The sequence below is a fragment of the Cynocephalus volans genome, chromosome 2 (assembly GCF_027409185.1).
Source record: "Cynocephalus volans isolate mCynVol1 chromosome 2, mCynVol1.pri, whole genome shotgun sequence".
Taxonomy (NCBI): domain Eukaryota; kingdom Metazoa; phylum Chordata; class Mammalia; order Dermoptera; family Cynocephalidae; genus Cynocephalus; species Cynocephalus volans.
This window is the reverse complement of record NC_084461.1, coordinates 77600492-77617482: the sequence shown is the minus strand read 5'-3', so window position 1 is coordinate 77617482 and position 16991 is coordinate 77600492. Positions and strand designations below refer to the sequence as shown.

At 36.5% G+C, this 16991-nt stretch overlaps 1 protein-coding gene across 1 annotated transcript; it reads left to right on the top strand.

The window, feature by feature from the left end:
- Positions 1-5088: 5088 nt before the first annotated feature.
- LYSMD3 (LysM domain containing 3) lies at positions 5089-14557 on the top strand. Its single transcript, XM_063086205.1, has 3 exons — positions 5089-5257; positions 8340-8605; positions 12422-14557. The coding sequence occupies exons 2-3, from the start codon at positions 8351-8353 to the stop codon at positions 13085-13087; spliced, it is 921 nt and encodes a 306-aa protein (XP_062942275.1). The 5' UTR covers positions 5089-5257; positions 8340-8350; the 3' UTR covers positions 13088-14557.
- The last annotated feature ends 2434 nt before the right edge of the window (positions 14558-16991 follow it).

Genomic DNA, 16991 nt, shown 5'->3' with positions numbered 1-16991 from the left:
AAAAAACCGCAATAGTTTTATACAAAAAAATCATTCCTTCTCAAGCTAATGCCTTCTTTTGCATCAGCATTAATAATAAAGCCTATATAAATTATCTTTCACAAGGCCAAGAATAACACACAAGGAATTTTCTTTAGAGATTGGTATAGTAAAATATTTATCTTTCAATGAAATGGCTGAAACAATAGGACTCAGAAATCTTTATAAAGCAACTATTTATACTATGCGATGCTAGACAACCAAATCTGTAGCTGAGGGTGGGGTAATAAATGGGAAGTTAATTAAGTTTCAATTAATAAAAATTGATTCTCCTACAAAATAATGGATTAGAGTTAGAACTGAAAAATACTCTGAAGGAAAATAAGTCCATTCCAAACATCAAATCAAAGAAATGAGTTTCTGTATGTTTCTTTTTAACAGATTGCTCATTGATTAACCCATTGCCAAACACTCTATTCTGCATAGAAAGGAATGAAGGTTCCACTACTATTGCTATATACCCAACCGAGTAAACCCAAGTATGAAACAATCTTTGAAGTCAGCAGGCATTCTTTGCTTCAAATAATTCTGAAGGGATTTAGAAGCCAGAGAGGATTCAAACCTGGCAAGAAGGAAAAATAAAATTCAGCTCAACCTTAACTGTAAATAAAAGAAAATATGGTGAGTATGGAGAAGGGAAACTTTACGTAGAACCAGCGACTGCTACAATGGTAAATCCTCCTAGGTATCAACATGACTCATGCACGCTGTCCCTCCAGGCCTGTGTTGGTCTATATCACCTTTTCATCCAGGCCTCCCTTGTGCACCTTATGAAAAATGCAAACTCTCCTGGCCCCAAACACTCCAGCCTCCTTCTCTACTTTATTTTCCTCTATTCATTTATCACCATCTAACACATTAATGTTTCATTTACTTATCTTCCACCATAAGAGTATTAAGGAGTTGGGTCTGTTTGTTCACTGCGTGTCCCCAGTAGTTAAAGCAGAGCCTGAAACACAGTAGCTTCTTACTTTGTCACGTGAACAGACGTAGTTTGTATTTTGTCAGATAAGCACTACCCTCACTTTAGGTATGTACACTTCACTACTCTATGATGTTTTATATAGGCACAGAAGCTTTGCTTTTGAACATCATTGCTTGAGTTTTCAGATACCGTTGGTTTAAGTTGAAGATTGTCACAGAAGTGGTCTCTCACTGTCTGGAAAGACCTAGACTAGAATAAGAAGACACCGTTGCCTCTTCCATTCTCCATTATGCTACCCTACCCCTAGTTTTCCTGACTCTGTGATTAAACCGAAGAAACCTACTCTCTGGGCTCAATTTTGATTTGCTCTCCTTTTATGGGTGATCACCTTCTGCCCTCACCCAATTGAAGAGACTAGGTCATGCCTCAGACTTTCCTTCCGTGTAGTGGACTTAACTGAATTCTGTCTGACCATCTTAGGTCTTTGGAAGAATTGGCACAAAAACAAGCAGGTTGCAGGTTCTGGAGGCATTCACCTGCACTGATTTGCCTGGGTAGCCATAGTGACTGTAAAGACCATGGGAAACAAAGCATTTCAACTTATATTCTACTTAATTATAAACATTCAACTCTTCCTTTCTACAAGCACCAGCTACCTAGCTAAAGAACTTAAGAATAATGGGCTAGCCAGTTAGCTCAGTTGGTTACAGCACAGTGTTGTAACACCAAGGTCAAGTTTTCAGATCCCCATACTAGCCAGCTGCCAAAAATACAAAAACAAGACAAAAAGAGAATTTAAGAGTAGTATTTGTGAGGCTAGCTTTCATCTAATAATGTCTGTAGAGACAGAGAAATTTGAGATGGTCATTTTCAAGTCCTATTTATTATCTCTGAATTACTTACTAGCACTTACAAGCAACTCTGGATTCTTGAAGTATACTTGACTCTTTTACCCACATTATGGCAAAGCTGTGATTATAATAATCACTATGTTTAAAATCACAGGATGAAAGGCAACCGAATAGGTCATCTGGTATATCTGCTAGCAGAAAATATTTAAGTCATGCAGTCTGTTTTTTTCCCCAAGACTTCTAGAGAAGAGACAAAATAATTTTCTCTATGTACGGGTTGTTTGAAGATCAGAGATTAGGGAAGTTTTTAAAAGTTTTACCCCATAATCCAATTTTAATTTTATTTGAGACTACTTTAAGTATTTTCTTAGCATATAACTTCTTTCCAGTGTACTTCTGAAAAGCAGAAAAAGGAAGAAAAGGCTAATAAAAGGATACAGGAAAGAGCAGAGAGTAAAAAAGCAGGGCTAAAAGAAATCAGAGAGAAATCAAGAAGAAATGTAAAAAGAATTCCATGTTTTGTTACCCTTTTATTTTTTGATTTGTAAAGGTATTGATATGATTCTTTTCTCCAGGCATTCATCACTTGAATACAAAGTACAAACAGACTCGGGAATGATTAAAAAAATGGGTGATTAACTGCAGATTAACTCTGGAAAAAACAAGTCCAGTTATTCGAAAATAATGTGTTTAGCCTTAATATTTTTGAGAAAAACACATAGTAATAAAAATTCAATCTATATAGAGAGGTTTAAGAGGAAAAGGCAAAATCTCCTGCCTACTCTCCTGCCACTTCTAGTTCTTTTCAACCACTGTTAAAAATTCCTTGAGTAAATTTCCAGAAAGAAAATTAAATGCATGGCTCTGCATAGATATGAAGTGCATGGGGGGTGGCGTTGGAGACGTACATTTAAAATTTTATTCCAAAGGAATAACATCATACCACCTGTATGGAAATTTAATTTTTTCTCTTTAAAACACATTTTGGGGATCTTTCTATGGGCTTACATTCATGCAAGCTCTATGAGTAAAGGGACTTTTGTCTTTTTAAGCACAGTATCCCCAATTCCCAGAACAAAGGTCTTGCATATATTTTTCCTTTAACAAAAATTTCTTAGGTAAATAAATGAATAAATCAGCAAATACAGATCAACTTCATTCTTTCGATCCAACGTGTAATATTACATTGTTTTAATGTACCAGAAGTATCGAGTAGGCTACTGAGAACACTTAGAATGTTTTCAGATTTGGGCTATTATTGCAGTAGACATTCCTAAACGTATCTGTTAAATCTTACACCTATGTATCTGTAAGTGAATCTAAGGTAATTACTTAACAACATAATAGTTCAGTCAACTGCATTTCTAATTCTGACAGATATTGCCAAATGACACTCCTAACAGGTTACATCAATTTATGTTCTCATAACACAACTTTTACTCTGGAGCAACTCACAAAACTTAAACATTAGTGACAAAAACACGTATTCCTAGAAACTACATATTCTTTCATCTATAGCCATTTAATGGAAACTGTGAAGGGTGAGATCTCAAAACAACTAAAAATCCTTTTGGCTTTGCTGAACACTGGGGACATCCTTTTTCTCAAAGACAAAGTACTTTTTCGTGCAGGCCAGCTTTTTGGAACTTGGCCAAAAGTCATGGCTAACTGCTTCCTTTGTATATTCTAATATTAAAATATAATTCTATTATTGCCTTTTTGTAAAAAGTCCAATTACCGCATTTTTGTTAAATACAAGTAACAATTCAAGAGCATGCGTTATCGTTGAGAAAGTATTTATACAAAGAACACAGGTAGCAGTCCTGTTGAAGTGCTTGAAATTCTATCACTCCGGCTCTCACATGGATTCCACTGCCTATTGACATTAAAATAACAAAAGTAACGTATATGCAGACAGAAGGTTGTATTCCCATTAACATTCATGAGGGCTAAGCAGCTGAAGCCCTACACATCAAGTAGGGAATATAGCCTTTGTCTACTGATGAGAAAATGTCTCAGTGATAAATGGTTACAGACAGGGTGTCACAAGGGCAACAGCACACAGAACAGCTCCAACAAACTTTTTTTTTTTTTAAGTCTTCTCCTGCAGTTCTTTTTGTAGCATTGTGGAGCACAGTGTTTACTCCCTCAAATAAAAGAATAATATTGCAATGCAGCATTCCTAACCATTGCTGAGGCACTTCCCAGAAAACCAAAAACATGCCCTTTGAAAACAATCTAAAACAAAGCTTCAAAGGCCTCATGATGTATAAATATTCAGACTTTCTGAAAAGAAGTGCTCTGCACCCTGCATCCCGGCCATTTGTGCCCAAGATGCATATTGTCATAAGAGTTAACATGGTCGTCAAAGTGCAACGTCTGTAACGTCAACACGGGGAGACATCAGACACGTTATTAAAATGCTTTAAATTCATTTACATAAATTCAAACACATTATCATACTCATTCAGTATATTTGTGAGAAAAGTCATATATGAAGTCGTGAGTTTGTTATTTAACAAATTAATATCTCATAGAACCCAACTGTGACTATCGATGACTTTCAGTTAATTTTCAAACCAAAATAGGTTACAATTTGTTGAAAGCCTTGACTCCTTCACACAGAATGAGGCTGCAGGGCAAACATTTCCGAGGGCCGGACTCTAGGTGGCTCACTTTCCTCATCCATAAACACAAAGCCGAAAAAACCCCCACCCTCGGCCCCCCAAGGGTTTCTCTCCAGTATTCTGTCTCTTCTGCATTAGTTCAGAGGCTTCAGCATGAGAAAGGTAAAAAGCATGCCGCAATTTTCTAAATCCGGGAGGTCCATGCCGTGCTTTTGAAGTGTCCTTCCCCACCCTAAAGAAAACTCCTTTTGCAGAAAGAAATGCGCAACAGCTCCCAACAAATGCTCAGCACCACCCCCTGCTCAGCGTGCTCCAGACTGTCTTTGCCATCGCTGTGTGGCCGCTGGACAAAAGCGCAGCCAGCAGGTCGGCCCCAGTCGCAGGCTGGGCCCTCGGACTCGGTCTGCGTAGCTACTCCACAGGGAGTGAGGAGGCGGGGCCGAGGGAGAGGAGACAGGGGCGGGGCAAGGAATCGGACCCCGCCCCCCCGCCCAGCGGCGTCCTTGCGCCTGCGTGCTGGGCGTGGGCCTGTGCTTGGAGGCCCCGGGTTCCGGGCTCGCCTTACTCCCCCGCCCTCCGCCTCCTCTCCCGCCCCTTCCCACCTCCGCCCACTTGACGCGATGACGCACCGCAGGTTTGCGGACGTGGCGGCGGCGCACGGCCCAGAAGGCGGAGACGTTGGGGCGGCAGCGACCGCGGAGGTGGGCACGGGCACCCCAAACTGCAGGCTTTGCCATGAACTTGCCCGGGACAGCAGCGGCAGCGGTGGACGCGGTAGCTGTGTCCTCGCTACGTCCCACCTGCTAACGGGACAGGTAAAGATGGCGGCGGGAGGTGGGGGTGCCCTTGTCCGGGCGGGCGGGGCTGGGCCCTAGCTGCGTCCTCGCTGGGGGTGGTGCAGAGCCTTTGGTCGCCCGGGCGGCGGGGCAGGGCTCGGACCCCGGCCCGCGTGGTCGACACCTCCGAGACGGGGAAGATCTCCTAGACCATCTCCGCCAAGGCCCCTCGTCACACTGTTGGGGAAACAGGCTCAGAGAAAGGACTCCTATCTGCTCGATTCCCGGGGCGGTGCATTTCCCACCCCAGAGCACGACATTGCTTCCACAACTTCGGTGCTGAATGATCGCTGACGGCATGTGGTCCACATCGTCCAGATGTGATGCTGTGACTGAAAAATCAGAGATCTAATTCTCGCTGGGGATTACAGGGAAAGAAACGTCTTGAAGTGTGGAATGGAGAAGGAGGAAAGTTAAGTTTTTAGAAACAAAATTGGCCCTGGCGGAAACGGTTCCTGTGATTCTGTCCCAGTGCTGAACTGGCTTGTGCCCTTTGGCCCTTTTATCACTCCCTACTTTAAGGAAGGTCAAAGTGAAACACCCAGCATGAGTTAGGTCACAGTACGAAGATGTTTGCGAAACCATTTTCATTTGCACACTCAGCCGACGCATCTATTGGTAGTTACTTTTTGTGGCCTCTTGTAATCTTTGTAGCATTGAGAGAGGTGAAGAGAATTGAGTCAGATGACTTGAATACTCTGTACTTTCTAATCTCTCAGTAGTTGGGTCAGGTAATTGCCTGGGTCAGAGTCGAGTTTTTCACCTACAGACACAACCAATTCTTGGTTATTCAGACAGAATACTGTTTGTGGTATTCCACTGCCTCCATTTCATTACAAAGGGGAGTGGGGAGAGAGAGAGAGGTGAAGTTGTAGCCTTCAAGTATTATTTAGAAATATAACATGGAAAGAGCTTGAAATAAATAACTATCTAAAATGGCTTTTGGGCATTTTTCAGTGAATTCCAGTTAGCTGTACTAAGCCTGTTTTCAATTTCTAAAAAGAAATTATCAGGGAGAAAGTCTAAAGAGACAGTATAACTCAGTCAATATAGCCAGGTGTAAATTGTTGTATATTAAGTGATTCTTAATTTTTTTGAATCATGGGTGTCTTTTGAGAGTATGAAATAATTCCCCCTAAAGCTTGCTATATTTTGGTGGTTGTGAGGTTAGGAATTGTAGTTCGTGGTAATAAATAACGTAGCACCTTGAGAACAGTTGAAATAATCTACTTTATATATAGCAATTAGTTATCTACATTATCTGAATAGGAACACTTGAATTTTTAAAGCACTACAATGTTGTCATAGAGCAGGGTCATATATTGGTTTTCAAGGGTTGTAGTATTCCAGTATACGACATAGTTTCAAAACATTTCATCATAAGTGTATGCCATGAGTAAAATCGATTGTCATCCATTTTACAAATTCTTTCAGAGTTGGTCTTTTCTGTTTTTTTTTTTTTTCCTCTGTTTTTACTTGGTACTCATCAGTAGTATTCAAAACAAAACTGAGTCCTTCTTTGAGACATTATTTTGCCTTGGCTTCCATGATATAAAACTTCCATGGTTTCCTCCTCCTCTGGACGCTCCTTTTCCATCTTTGCAGGCTGATTTTCCTTCACCAAGATACTAATTGTTGGGCTTATTCAAAGCTCGGTCCTGGACCCTCTAATTTTGTATTCTCTTTCTAGGTAATCTTGTCTAGACTAACAGATTCACTTTCACCTATGTGCAAGGTTAATCATGAAATTATATTTTAACTTGGACCTTTCCTTTGAATTTGACTATATAGATCACTTGGGTAGTTGACACTCCTTTTTGTTGTCTTAGATAATCACAGTCACACTCAACACCCTTCCTCTCCCCAGCTCTTCTTGCAGTGTTCCATACCTTAGGGAATGGCAACACAACTTATTCAGTTATGCAAATTTGAAATCTTAGTGTGATCCTTAACTTCTTCCCTCTCTTCATATCTGAGCCATGTTAAGTCCAAAGTATTTTATCTCCAGAATGCCTCTTACTAGCTTTCTCCATCTTTCACAACAATCATTGAGAGCAGTCTATACTTTCTTAAGTGAATAATTAACATAAAGCCAAAACTGTGAATGTGGCATTCATTTTTTAGGTTCTTCTGTTTGTTAGTTTTTGATGAGAATAGATTAACTTGATGAAGGTAAATTGAGGGTGAGTATGCAAGTAAACAAAAAATATTCATTGATGTATTTTTTAACTTAGGTCAGCTCTCAATCTTATACTGTTTTTTTTTTTCTGGAAGTATAAATGAACAAAACGAACTAAAAGATTGTTCATAGCCTGTATGAACCATAAGTTGAATTTGAGGAAGACTCTAACTTAGTTGTGTGAATAGCTTTCAGGAAAGAAAAATCCCTGGTCAAGACAAAATCCTGATGTATATAGAAGACATATACCGTACTAAATATAAATACTGAAATCAACATGATCCAGGGAATAAGTAGTACAAAAGATATTTCTGTTTCAATCCCGTTAAAATGCCAAACAAGACAGAAATCAACATGATCCAGGGAATAAGTAGTACAAAAGATATGTCTGTTTCAATCCCGTTAAAATGCCAAACAAGCCAGAAAGTTCATAAAAATATTATGTATATGCACAAAACATATACTTTGATTTCATCAGAACTATAAGGAGTATATATGGTCACAAGTTTTCAAGACATAACACAAATTTATTTTCCTAATTTTCTTCACATCGTCAGAATAAGGGGAACTTAATTTTTTGACCTAAAAAATTATACCAACTTGCCTTTGTTAAAATGTAGTAATCCCACATGTTTTGTGATATTTGTTCTACTAAAGTAGGTTACCTCTTTCTCCCATGCCATACCCTACACTGCCAGGTATGTTTATTGTATTTCAGCAGTTATAAAACTTGAACCTACATTTTTAAATAACTTAAAACAAACAAACAAACAAAAAAAACACAAAAGATAAAGTGTCCTGAATGAAAGATGCATGTAAAAATCAGTCAAATGGATCAGGTACATTCCAAAGTTTTCTCTGCCTTTTTTTTTTTCCCTCCAGATTTTAACATTATGGCAGGGAGGCATCAGAATCGTAGTTTTCCCCTTCCGGGAGTTCAGTCGAGTGGTCAAGTACATGCATTTGGAAATTGTACAGACAGTGATATGTTGGAGGAGGATGCTGAAGTGTATGAGCTTCGATCCAGAGGAAAAGAGAAAGTCCGAAGAAGTACATCAAGAGATAGACTTGATGACATTATAGTATTAACAAAAGATATACAGGAAGGAGATACTTTAAATGCAGTAGCACTTCAGTATTGTTGTACGGTAAGTTTTAAATTTAATTTTACACAGTGCTGTCCAGAATAAATTATTTGTTCTTTAGCCCAGCCAAAATTGAAATAAATTCTATGCCTTTTTATCTTGTTACTTCCTTTCTTCCCTTTTTTGCTTTTTTTCTTCTTTGCGTAGAAATCTATTATATCGGTGGATGTTAACTTTTTAAAACTTTTAAGTGAACACTTGAATTTCTGTTTATTTCTGAATCCACGATTGGATTCAGTATTGAAAAACACCCAAATATTATCTTCTTATTCAGGTGGTAAGAGAATGTAGAAATATGTAAAGAAAAGCTTTTCCCTGCCTCAGTTTCCTGAGAGAAAGTGTTAACATTTTGATGTGTTTCTTCCTATACCTCTTTTTGTGCTCACAAATATTTATTTGTAGTTATATTTGGGGAGTTGGTGATTTTTGTGTCTTTAAAATTGGTTTATATTATGCATTTACCTTGCAACTTCCATTTTTCATTTTGTTTATCATGGACATCTGTCATAGCCTTATAGCTCTAACTCATTATTATAAATAGCTATATAATGTTCATAATTTGGATGTACCAATATTATTAAGCGATTTCTCTGTTCATGGATAGTCAGGATTTTCTTGGTGTTTTATGTTGTGCAGTGAATATCATCACAACTATACAAGGGTACTTCAAAATTCATGGAAAAATAGAATTAAAAGATAATACAAATCTTTCCAGAAGCTTTTTGAAGTACCCTCATATCTAAATGGTGATACCTTTATTTCTGTGGAATAGATCCCCAAAAGTGGGATTGCTAAATAAAAGGAGAGGTATATTTTAAATTTTAACAGTAAACTGTTTGAACTCATTTTATATATGTGTCATTATATCTGTCTTGGGTCCTTAGTGGATATGTTTTCATGTAAACTCATGAAGGGAAATTTGAAATGCCATTGGAGTGATTAAAAGTAGGTCATATGAGGGTACTTCAAAAAGGTCATAGAAGGATTCGTATTCTTTTAATTCTGTTTTTCTACGAACTTTTTGAAGTACCCTCATACTTCTAACGAAGTAAGTAGGAGAAACTATCTCAGGTATATGACAGTGGTGTAGAGAATATTTCAAGGAGGAAATAAGGTGAACAACAGAGGGACTTTTAACAGGTGTTTCAGAAATGAGTGGCACAGACTGATTGAGAAGAAGCACTTTGAGATAACTGAGAAGTTTGATTCATAAACTAAGAGACCAGCATTATTGTAAGGTCTTAACAGGAGTGATACAAAATGGTGGAGGAGCCTGCTGGTGAATTGGAAGGTATCCTATAAAGAGATTATTTGGAATAATGCAAATGAAGATGATGAGGGTTTAGACTAAAACATTTGTGATAAGGATAAAGAAGATGATAGAAAGTGTAGTTGGGGGAAATCACAAGATATATCAGTGGATTGCTTATTTGAAATGAAGAATGATGAAAAGTGATTAGCTTAATATTAGTGGAGAGATGGGATTGGCCACAGTAGTGAAAGTCGATATGACAGCATTAGGGAGTTAAGGTAAGCAGTACTCCTTTTTAATGGGAGCTCAACTAGCAACAACAAAAAAAATTAACTGTACAAAAGGGTTTATCATCATTTAAAAAATATAGTAAGTAGTGCTGTATTCCACTTATAAATAGTATTAAGAATTATTAAAAATATATGTGTTATGCGGGCCAGTTAGTTCAGTTGGTTACAGTGTGGTATTATGTAACACCAAGATCAGGGGTTTGGATCCCCATACTGGCTAGCTGCAAAAATATACATACACACATACACATGTGTGCGTGTTACTAAACAGTGATGAGAGGAATAAAAAGTACAAGGTTAGAATCCTAAATGCAACTAAGGAAGTTAGCATAACAGAGGAAACATTATAGAGATATTCAGAGAGATAACCTAAGTAGATAACCTAAGTAGGCCTTGAAAGCCTAGTTCAAAAAGAGTATTGACTAGTTATTAGTAAGAGTATATGAATATAATAACAAGAAAAAAGCATTTAAAGAGAATGGGGTCAGCTTTGGAGTTTGTCATTGAATCTTTATGTGCTTTAAGACAAAGTAATCTCGAGGTAGTAAAATGACAAAGCACCCTTATCTGTACTGTCTTATCTCCTAGTTATTCTTCAGTCCTCACCTTCTACTGCCCCCCACCAAGAACACTCCAAAGAAACTTTTCCAATATGACCTCTTGCAGTCTTTGTCATAATTGATCACTAATCTACAATTAAGTCTCTTAACTACGCCCTCCTATAAACCCTCTTTGCTTGACCTCCTTGACTATGCAGGTTTCTGATTTTCCTACTATTAATATTTAATAACAGCTGTTATTTATATAAATACTGTATATCACTGTTCTAAGTGTTTTGCATACATTCTAATCCATTAATATTCACATTAACCCTGTAAGGGTAGATAGTAGTGCCATTTTACAGGTGTGGAAACTGAATGGCAGAGAGAGTAAACATCTTGCCCCAAATCTTACAGTTAGAAAGTGTCAGAGCCATGCTTCAAACTCAGATATCCATGCTTTTAACCACCATGATATGTTGCCTTCTAGGCCACACTTTAATTTCCTTTGTGGATTTCTCTTAGCAGACCGCTCAAAGGTTGGCATTCCTCACGGATCTTTCCTGTCACCTTTTTCTTCCAGTCTTTTTCTAGTGAATCTCTCTACTCTGACTTCAATTACAATTTTTGCTGATAATCCACAAACCTATATCTCTAGCCAAGATTATTATTCTGAGTTTCAGACGTATATTTACAACCGTCTACTGAACATCTTTCACTTGTTTATAAGTACCTCAGAACCAGTGTGTCTGAAATCTGCATTCATCCTCTTCTCATCCTCCAGTGTTCCGTATCTCAGTGAATGACATTATCATCCATCATGTTGACCAAACCAGAAATCTAAGTTTCATCCTAGACTCACTTTACCTGACATCAATCAGGAGATACATGATTAGGGCTTAGATTAAAGCATTGATGGAAATGATGAATGGCACTAATAAATTAAAGGTGATAGGAGAGCATGGCATACTAATTGATAATCTGAGGAACACTCCACTCTTCTCCCTCATCACAGTGGCATAGGATATACAGACAGGTTGAGGACTATATACTATATATAGGGAAAACATAAAAATGACTGATATTGGAGGTAGTTTATTAATGCATTTACACTGAGAAGTTTGGGAAAAAATAGCTTCAGGAGGTAAGTGCAAGGGACAAATGACCACATTTTTTCTACATATTTAACATCTTTGAAATTGGATTGGTGACATCTTCAATATATTTGGCAGAGTTTTTTCCCCTCTTAGAGATACATAAAATAATTGTGCATCTTAGAGTTGCTGGCATCTTAGTTTTGATAAAATATGGTAGTTTTAGTTGGGTAAGTTAACATTTGCCTGTACTCTATTTGCCAGTTGGAATAAAGAATATGAGTATCTGTGATCATTTTTCACAAATTATTTACAAGAAGCAGAACTGTGGTATTTGTGCATGATGCACAAAGGAAAATAGCAAAGGATCCTAGACTCTATTTAAATAGCTAGCATTAATTAGTGTTACCAATATATGGGTGACAGTAAAAAGTAGTTGGTGATTTCCTAAGACTGGTGGATCAAAAAATTCTCATCTACAAATAAAATTCAAATCTCTCTGGGTGTGGTAATTTAATACTACTAATTATTAAGCTCAACTTTTTTTTTCCTCTAAAAGTAACTGGGATGAATTACTATTGCTAACTCTGTTTTGATTTAGAATTAAGTTGAATGTTGCATTTTTTCATTTTTTTTTAAAACAGGTAGCAGATATCAAGAGAGCTAACAATCTCATCAGTGATCAAGACTTTTTTGCCCTCAGGTCTATCAAAATTCCAGTGAAAAAGTTTAGTTCATTGACTGAAACACTTCATCCTCCAAAAGGAAGACAGGCATCACGTCCTTCATCTGTTCAGTATGCTCCAGAACAACAGGAAATTCTACCAGCTAATGATTCTCTTTCTTCCAGTGAGTCCGCTGGTAGCTTTTTAAAAGTAGTAGACCGAGACATAGAACAAATAGTAAAGTGTACAGACACCAAGAGAGAGAACCTCAATGAGGTAGTGTCTGCCTTAACAACACAACAAATACGTTTTGAATCTGATAGCAAGAACATTCAACGTAAGGATCCCTATTATGGAGCAGACTGGGGAATAGGGTGGTGGACAGCTGTATTGATAATGTTGATAGTAGGTATAATAACACCTGTGTTTTATTTGCTGTATTATGAAATTTTAGCCAAAGTGGATGTTAGTCACCATTCAACAGCGGACTCTTCACATTTGCATCCAGGAATCACACCCCCATCACAGCAGAGAGAAATGGAAAATGAAATTGCTGCAACTAAAGGAATACACTTTGGCCAACAAGATGATCATAAACTATATAGTCAAGATTCTCAGTCACCTGCTGCTCCGCACAAAACATAGCAGTTACCTCATAATCACAAAGTTAGTGATCACTTGTGCATCTGGGATGTGGTGGATAATATTCAGGAACCCACTTTGAAGGCAGAATTTAGGAAGACTGAAGATGCTTTTTTTTTTTTTTTAACCTTTAAAAAATTTTTTGAGCCATGTACAAGTGGATTGTGTATAAAACCTCTACAGTTGTTAGTTGATGTTGAGAGCAGTCAATCCATTCATCTATTGTATCCATGCTTAAAGCAGAAATGAATTTAAATGTATGTTTAGGAAGTTCTTTACTTGGAAGGTATATCATTTTTGTTACTCAAAACTAGTAATGTTTAAGTTTGATTTTTTAAGTTATTTTTGGTTTAAGGTTATTAATGTTAATTTTATGAAGCAAAATAATGATCTCATCAGATGTCTGCAACTGAAGAAAATTTACTACTGAAAACCACCAAAATACTTAGTTGCAAAAAAGTTTGGTTCTAGAATTATGATAGCATATGCTCAATATTCCATTTTGAAACTTTTTAAAAACATGTTTAGCATGTGTGCTGTGAAAGCATAAGTTGAAACAGAAATGGGAACATAATGCATAATTTGCGTAATAGAGGCTAAGAAATAGTTTAAATATTTAAGCCCCCAAAGTAATGTGTATGGTTGGGAAGGTGCCATTTGGCCACTAGAACACTGGAATAGGTCAAGACCTAAAAGGAATTTTTGTCTCTTAAAGAGTGCTTTCTTTAAAACAGACCCTTTAACCTCACCTCTGCTTCTGTTTTTACAATGATTATATTTGCCTCTGATATTTGAAAGCACTTTTGTGATTCTTTGTTGAAAAAGTGTTATACATGTACAGAATAGCATTATTTAGCAAATAATTCCTTACATACTGTGATAAATCGTTGCTGTGTTACATATAGTAACATGCCTTAATTACATTTAATGCCTTATAATACTTTATGTAAGTTAGTATAAGTTTTAGAGTTAAACATTATTTCAGATGGTCCAATTTGATTGATTATATAGGCTAAATTGGTCTCCACCGTCACTATCAAACACAAGTTAATGGACTCAAAACTTTGCTTCTGAGGTCTGTTGCAGAAAATGCTTCATTAAATAAAAACAATGTTAGAGGCCTTTTGCATTAGAAATTGCTTTATTTATTGATCCCTTAATCTCTGTTTTTCAAAGAGAAAACATCCAACTTAGACATTTCCCCCCCCCGAACTATAGCATCAAATTGGAGGTCAAAGTTGTATGGATTGGTTGAAAGGGCTTGATAGTGCTACTTTTAAGATCTGCCATGGATTTAGCCACTGTCTGGCTAAATAAACATTTGCATACTGATTCCATCGTTTAATTTTTTGAAGTATGTGTTTTTAAAATGTAACCAAAATGATTCAATAGAAATGAGATTTGCTGGAGTCTGGATTGCCTGTTTCATGTATAATAAAGTATATTTCTTAAGATATATAATACCACCTCATTTTCTGGGCATTATTTCCTAGTTTTTGATGTTTCAGCTTTTTGATCAGTCATATGTCATATTCTTGACACAAATTGTGAATAAATAAATATTTATGGTAAGTGGGGTTTTATGTACTTTCAGGGGAAAATCATTATAAAAAGACAGGGCAAAGCAGTCAAACATTAAAGCCCTTGCATGTATTAGAGGACCTAAGACAGTTACCAAGAAGTGCTTAATAGGGAAGTTGCAACAAATTGATTCTTTTAGTAAATTTTTTAGTTAAAAAATTTTTTAATTGTTTTACTGTGCCTTGGGCATCTTGAAAAGAGGAGTGTGATCTTTCTAATTTATATGGTCAATGTTAACTAGATCAGTTTACATTGTATTTATTAAGCCTGCTGAAAAATCAATCAAATTTAGAGAAGAAAATGCAGATTATTTTAGGGTAGAATGGGCTAGATGTCCTTTGAATAACTTCGTTTACATCAAATTTATGAAATTACAGAGTTGGTTATTCCTTTTGTAATCGTGATGGAGAGGTTTGATTTCCAAAATAAGTAACTTATTTCTAAAGTAATGAGGTATAATGTGTACTTGCTGATTGAAAATCATTTCTGTCTTGCAGAATATCCTTTTTGAAGGAAATATAACATATATCCTTATGACACAATCAGGCAGTTTCCTTTTTCTATATATTTGAATTATACATTTTTAAATTAATTCAATATAATTTGAATTATATATAATTCTCTCTATATGAGTTATATATAAAATTATAGATTCTAATCTTTGTTGTTTTTAAAAGAAAAAAATTTCCTGGACATTTAATAGGCTTAGAATTTTATCTTTTAAAAAGTACTAAGATACACTAAATTTGTAGCAAATGCATATTATATAACTAAATAACAAGCACAGTTATTGTTTGACATTGTGGATTTTGTGTTGAAGGCCTTATTTGAATTTACTTTTAGGATTTACACTTTCGTGTGTGTTTATGTATACAAATGTAAAACTAACAGAACTGTGAATCATTGCATTTGGTTCACTTAAAAATTTGGCATTGCGGGCCGACCCCGTGGCACACTCGGGAGGGTGCGGCGCTGGGAGCGCAGTGGTGCTCCCGCCGCGGGTTCGGATCCTATATAAGGATGGCCGGGGGTGCTCACTGGCTGAGCGCGGTGCGGCCAGTCATAAAAAAAAAAGACAAAAAAAAAAATATTTGGCATTGGAAGTGAAGAAAAATCAGATATTTTTAGGATAGATTCTTTTTAAGTGTGGGTAGATATGGTTAAGGTTATATTGAACTAATAAATGCCTTCTCCCCCCGCCCCCCATTCTACTAGAGAATTATGGAATTCATGTCTTCAGAAGGTATAGTAAGATGGGTTGTACAATCTTCTGGCCACATTAATAATTAGAAGACTGTAATGTTAAATTCTGTCCTCCAGAGGACACTTTGTTTTTTAAAGCTTTTCCTTTTCTAGATTCTATCTGCTTGTTCAATGGCTTGAAGAATTCTTTAAATGAACCACTACTTAGTAATTATATCTACTTTTAAAATTACCTAGTTGGAAATATGAAGGATACAGATCTTTACCATGTCAGTGTTACAGGGTATAGGGGGAATTTTAAAAAGTGTATATTTAAATGGTGCATTATAATGGGAACCATTCTTAGTTTGAGTTATAACAGTGTTGCTCAGGAAATCAGTATTTTTCTTCCAAGTATGTGCATATTGCACTGTTAGATCACCAGATTATCTAAATGCTTTATTTAATATTTTTATGTTTGCAAAATCTATAAATCTTTTGTATAATGTATTTTATGCAAGTGCAAAATGTAATTGTAGACAAGTCAGCATGTGCATCTTTTAAACTGGTTTTTAAAATTTTTGCCCCTTATTTTTCGTATTTTAAAAGATCTGCAAAATGTAATAAAGTTTCTATTTTATTATTCAATCTAAAATGGAAGCTGGTGAATTTAATTGAATAAACAGAACTTTTCTTCTCTACTTTCAAAGTTTGATTCAGATAGAGGAAATTGCCAAAGGTTTACCAATTCAGTTTCCCCTTGTTACACTGAAACACAACCCACTGGATTATTTATAGGACATAAATGAAATAAGACAAATTATAGATGAATGTCCTTTGGGGGATTTTCCTCAGGAAAGAGGACCTGGTAAGGCATGGTCAACGTGATACACCACATCATCAAAAGCAAGGACAAAATCTACATGATTATCTCAATAGATGCAAAAAAAGCATTTGACAAAATTCAGCATCACTTTGTGATAAAGACTGAACCAATTAGATATGGAAGTAAAATATCTCAACACAATAAAAGCCATATATGACAGACCTACCACCAGCATCATCCAGAATGCGGAAAACAACGCTTTTAAGAGTAGGAACAAGAAGGATGCCCAGTCACTATTCCTATTCAACATAGTATTGA

Excerpts from the sequence above, each read along its gene's own strand:
- LYSMD3 (XM_063086205.1), top strand. The coding sequence starts at position 8,351 with ATGGCAGGGAGGCATCAGAATCGTAGTTTTCCCCTTCCGGGAGTTCAG. Across the intron at positions 8,606-12,421 it reads CACTTCAGTATTGTTGTACG|GTAGCAGATATCAAGAGAGC; the intron begins GTAAGTTTTAAA and ends TTTTTAAAACAG.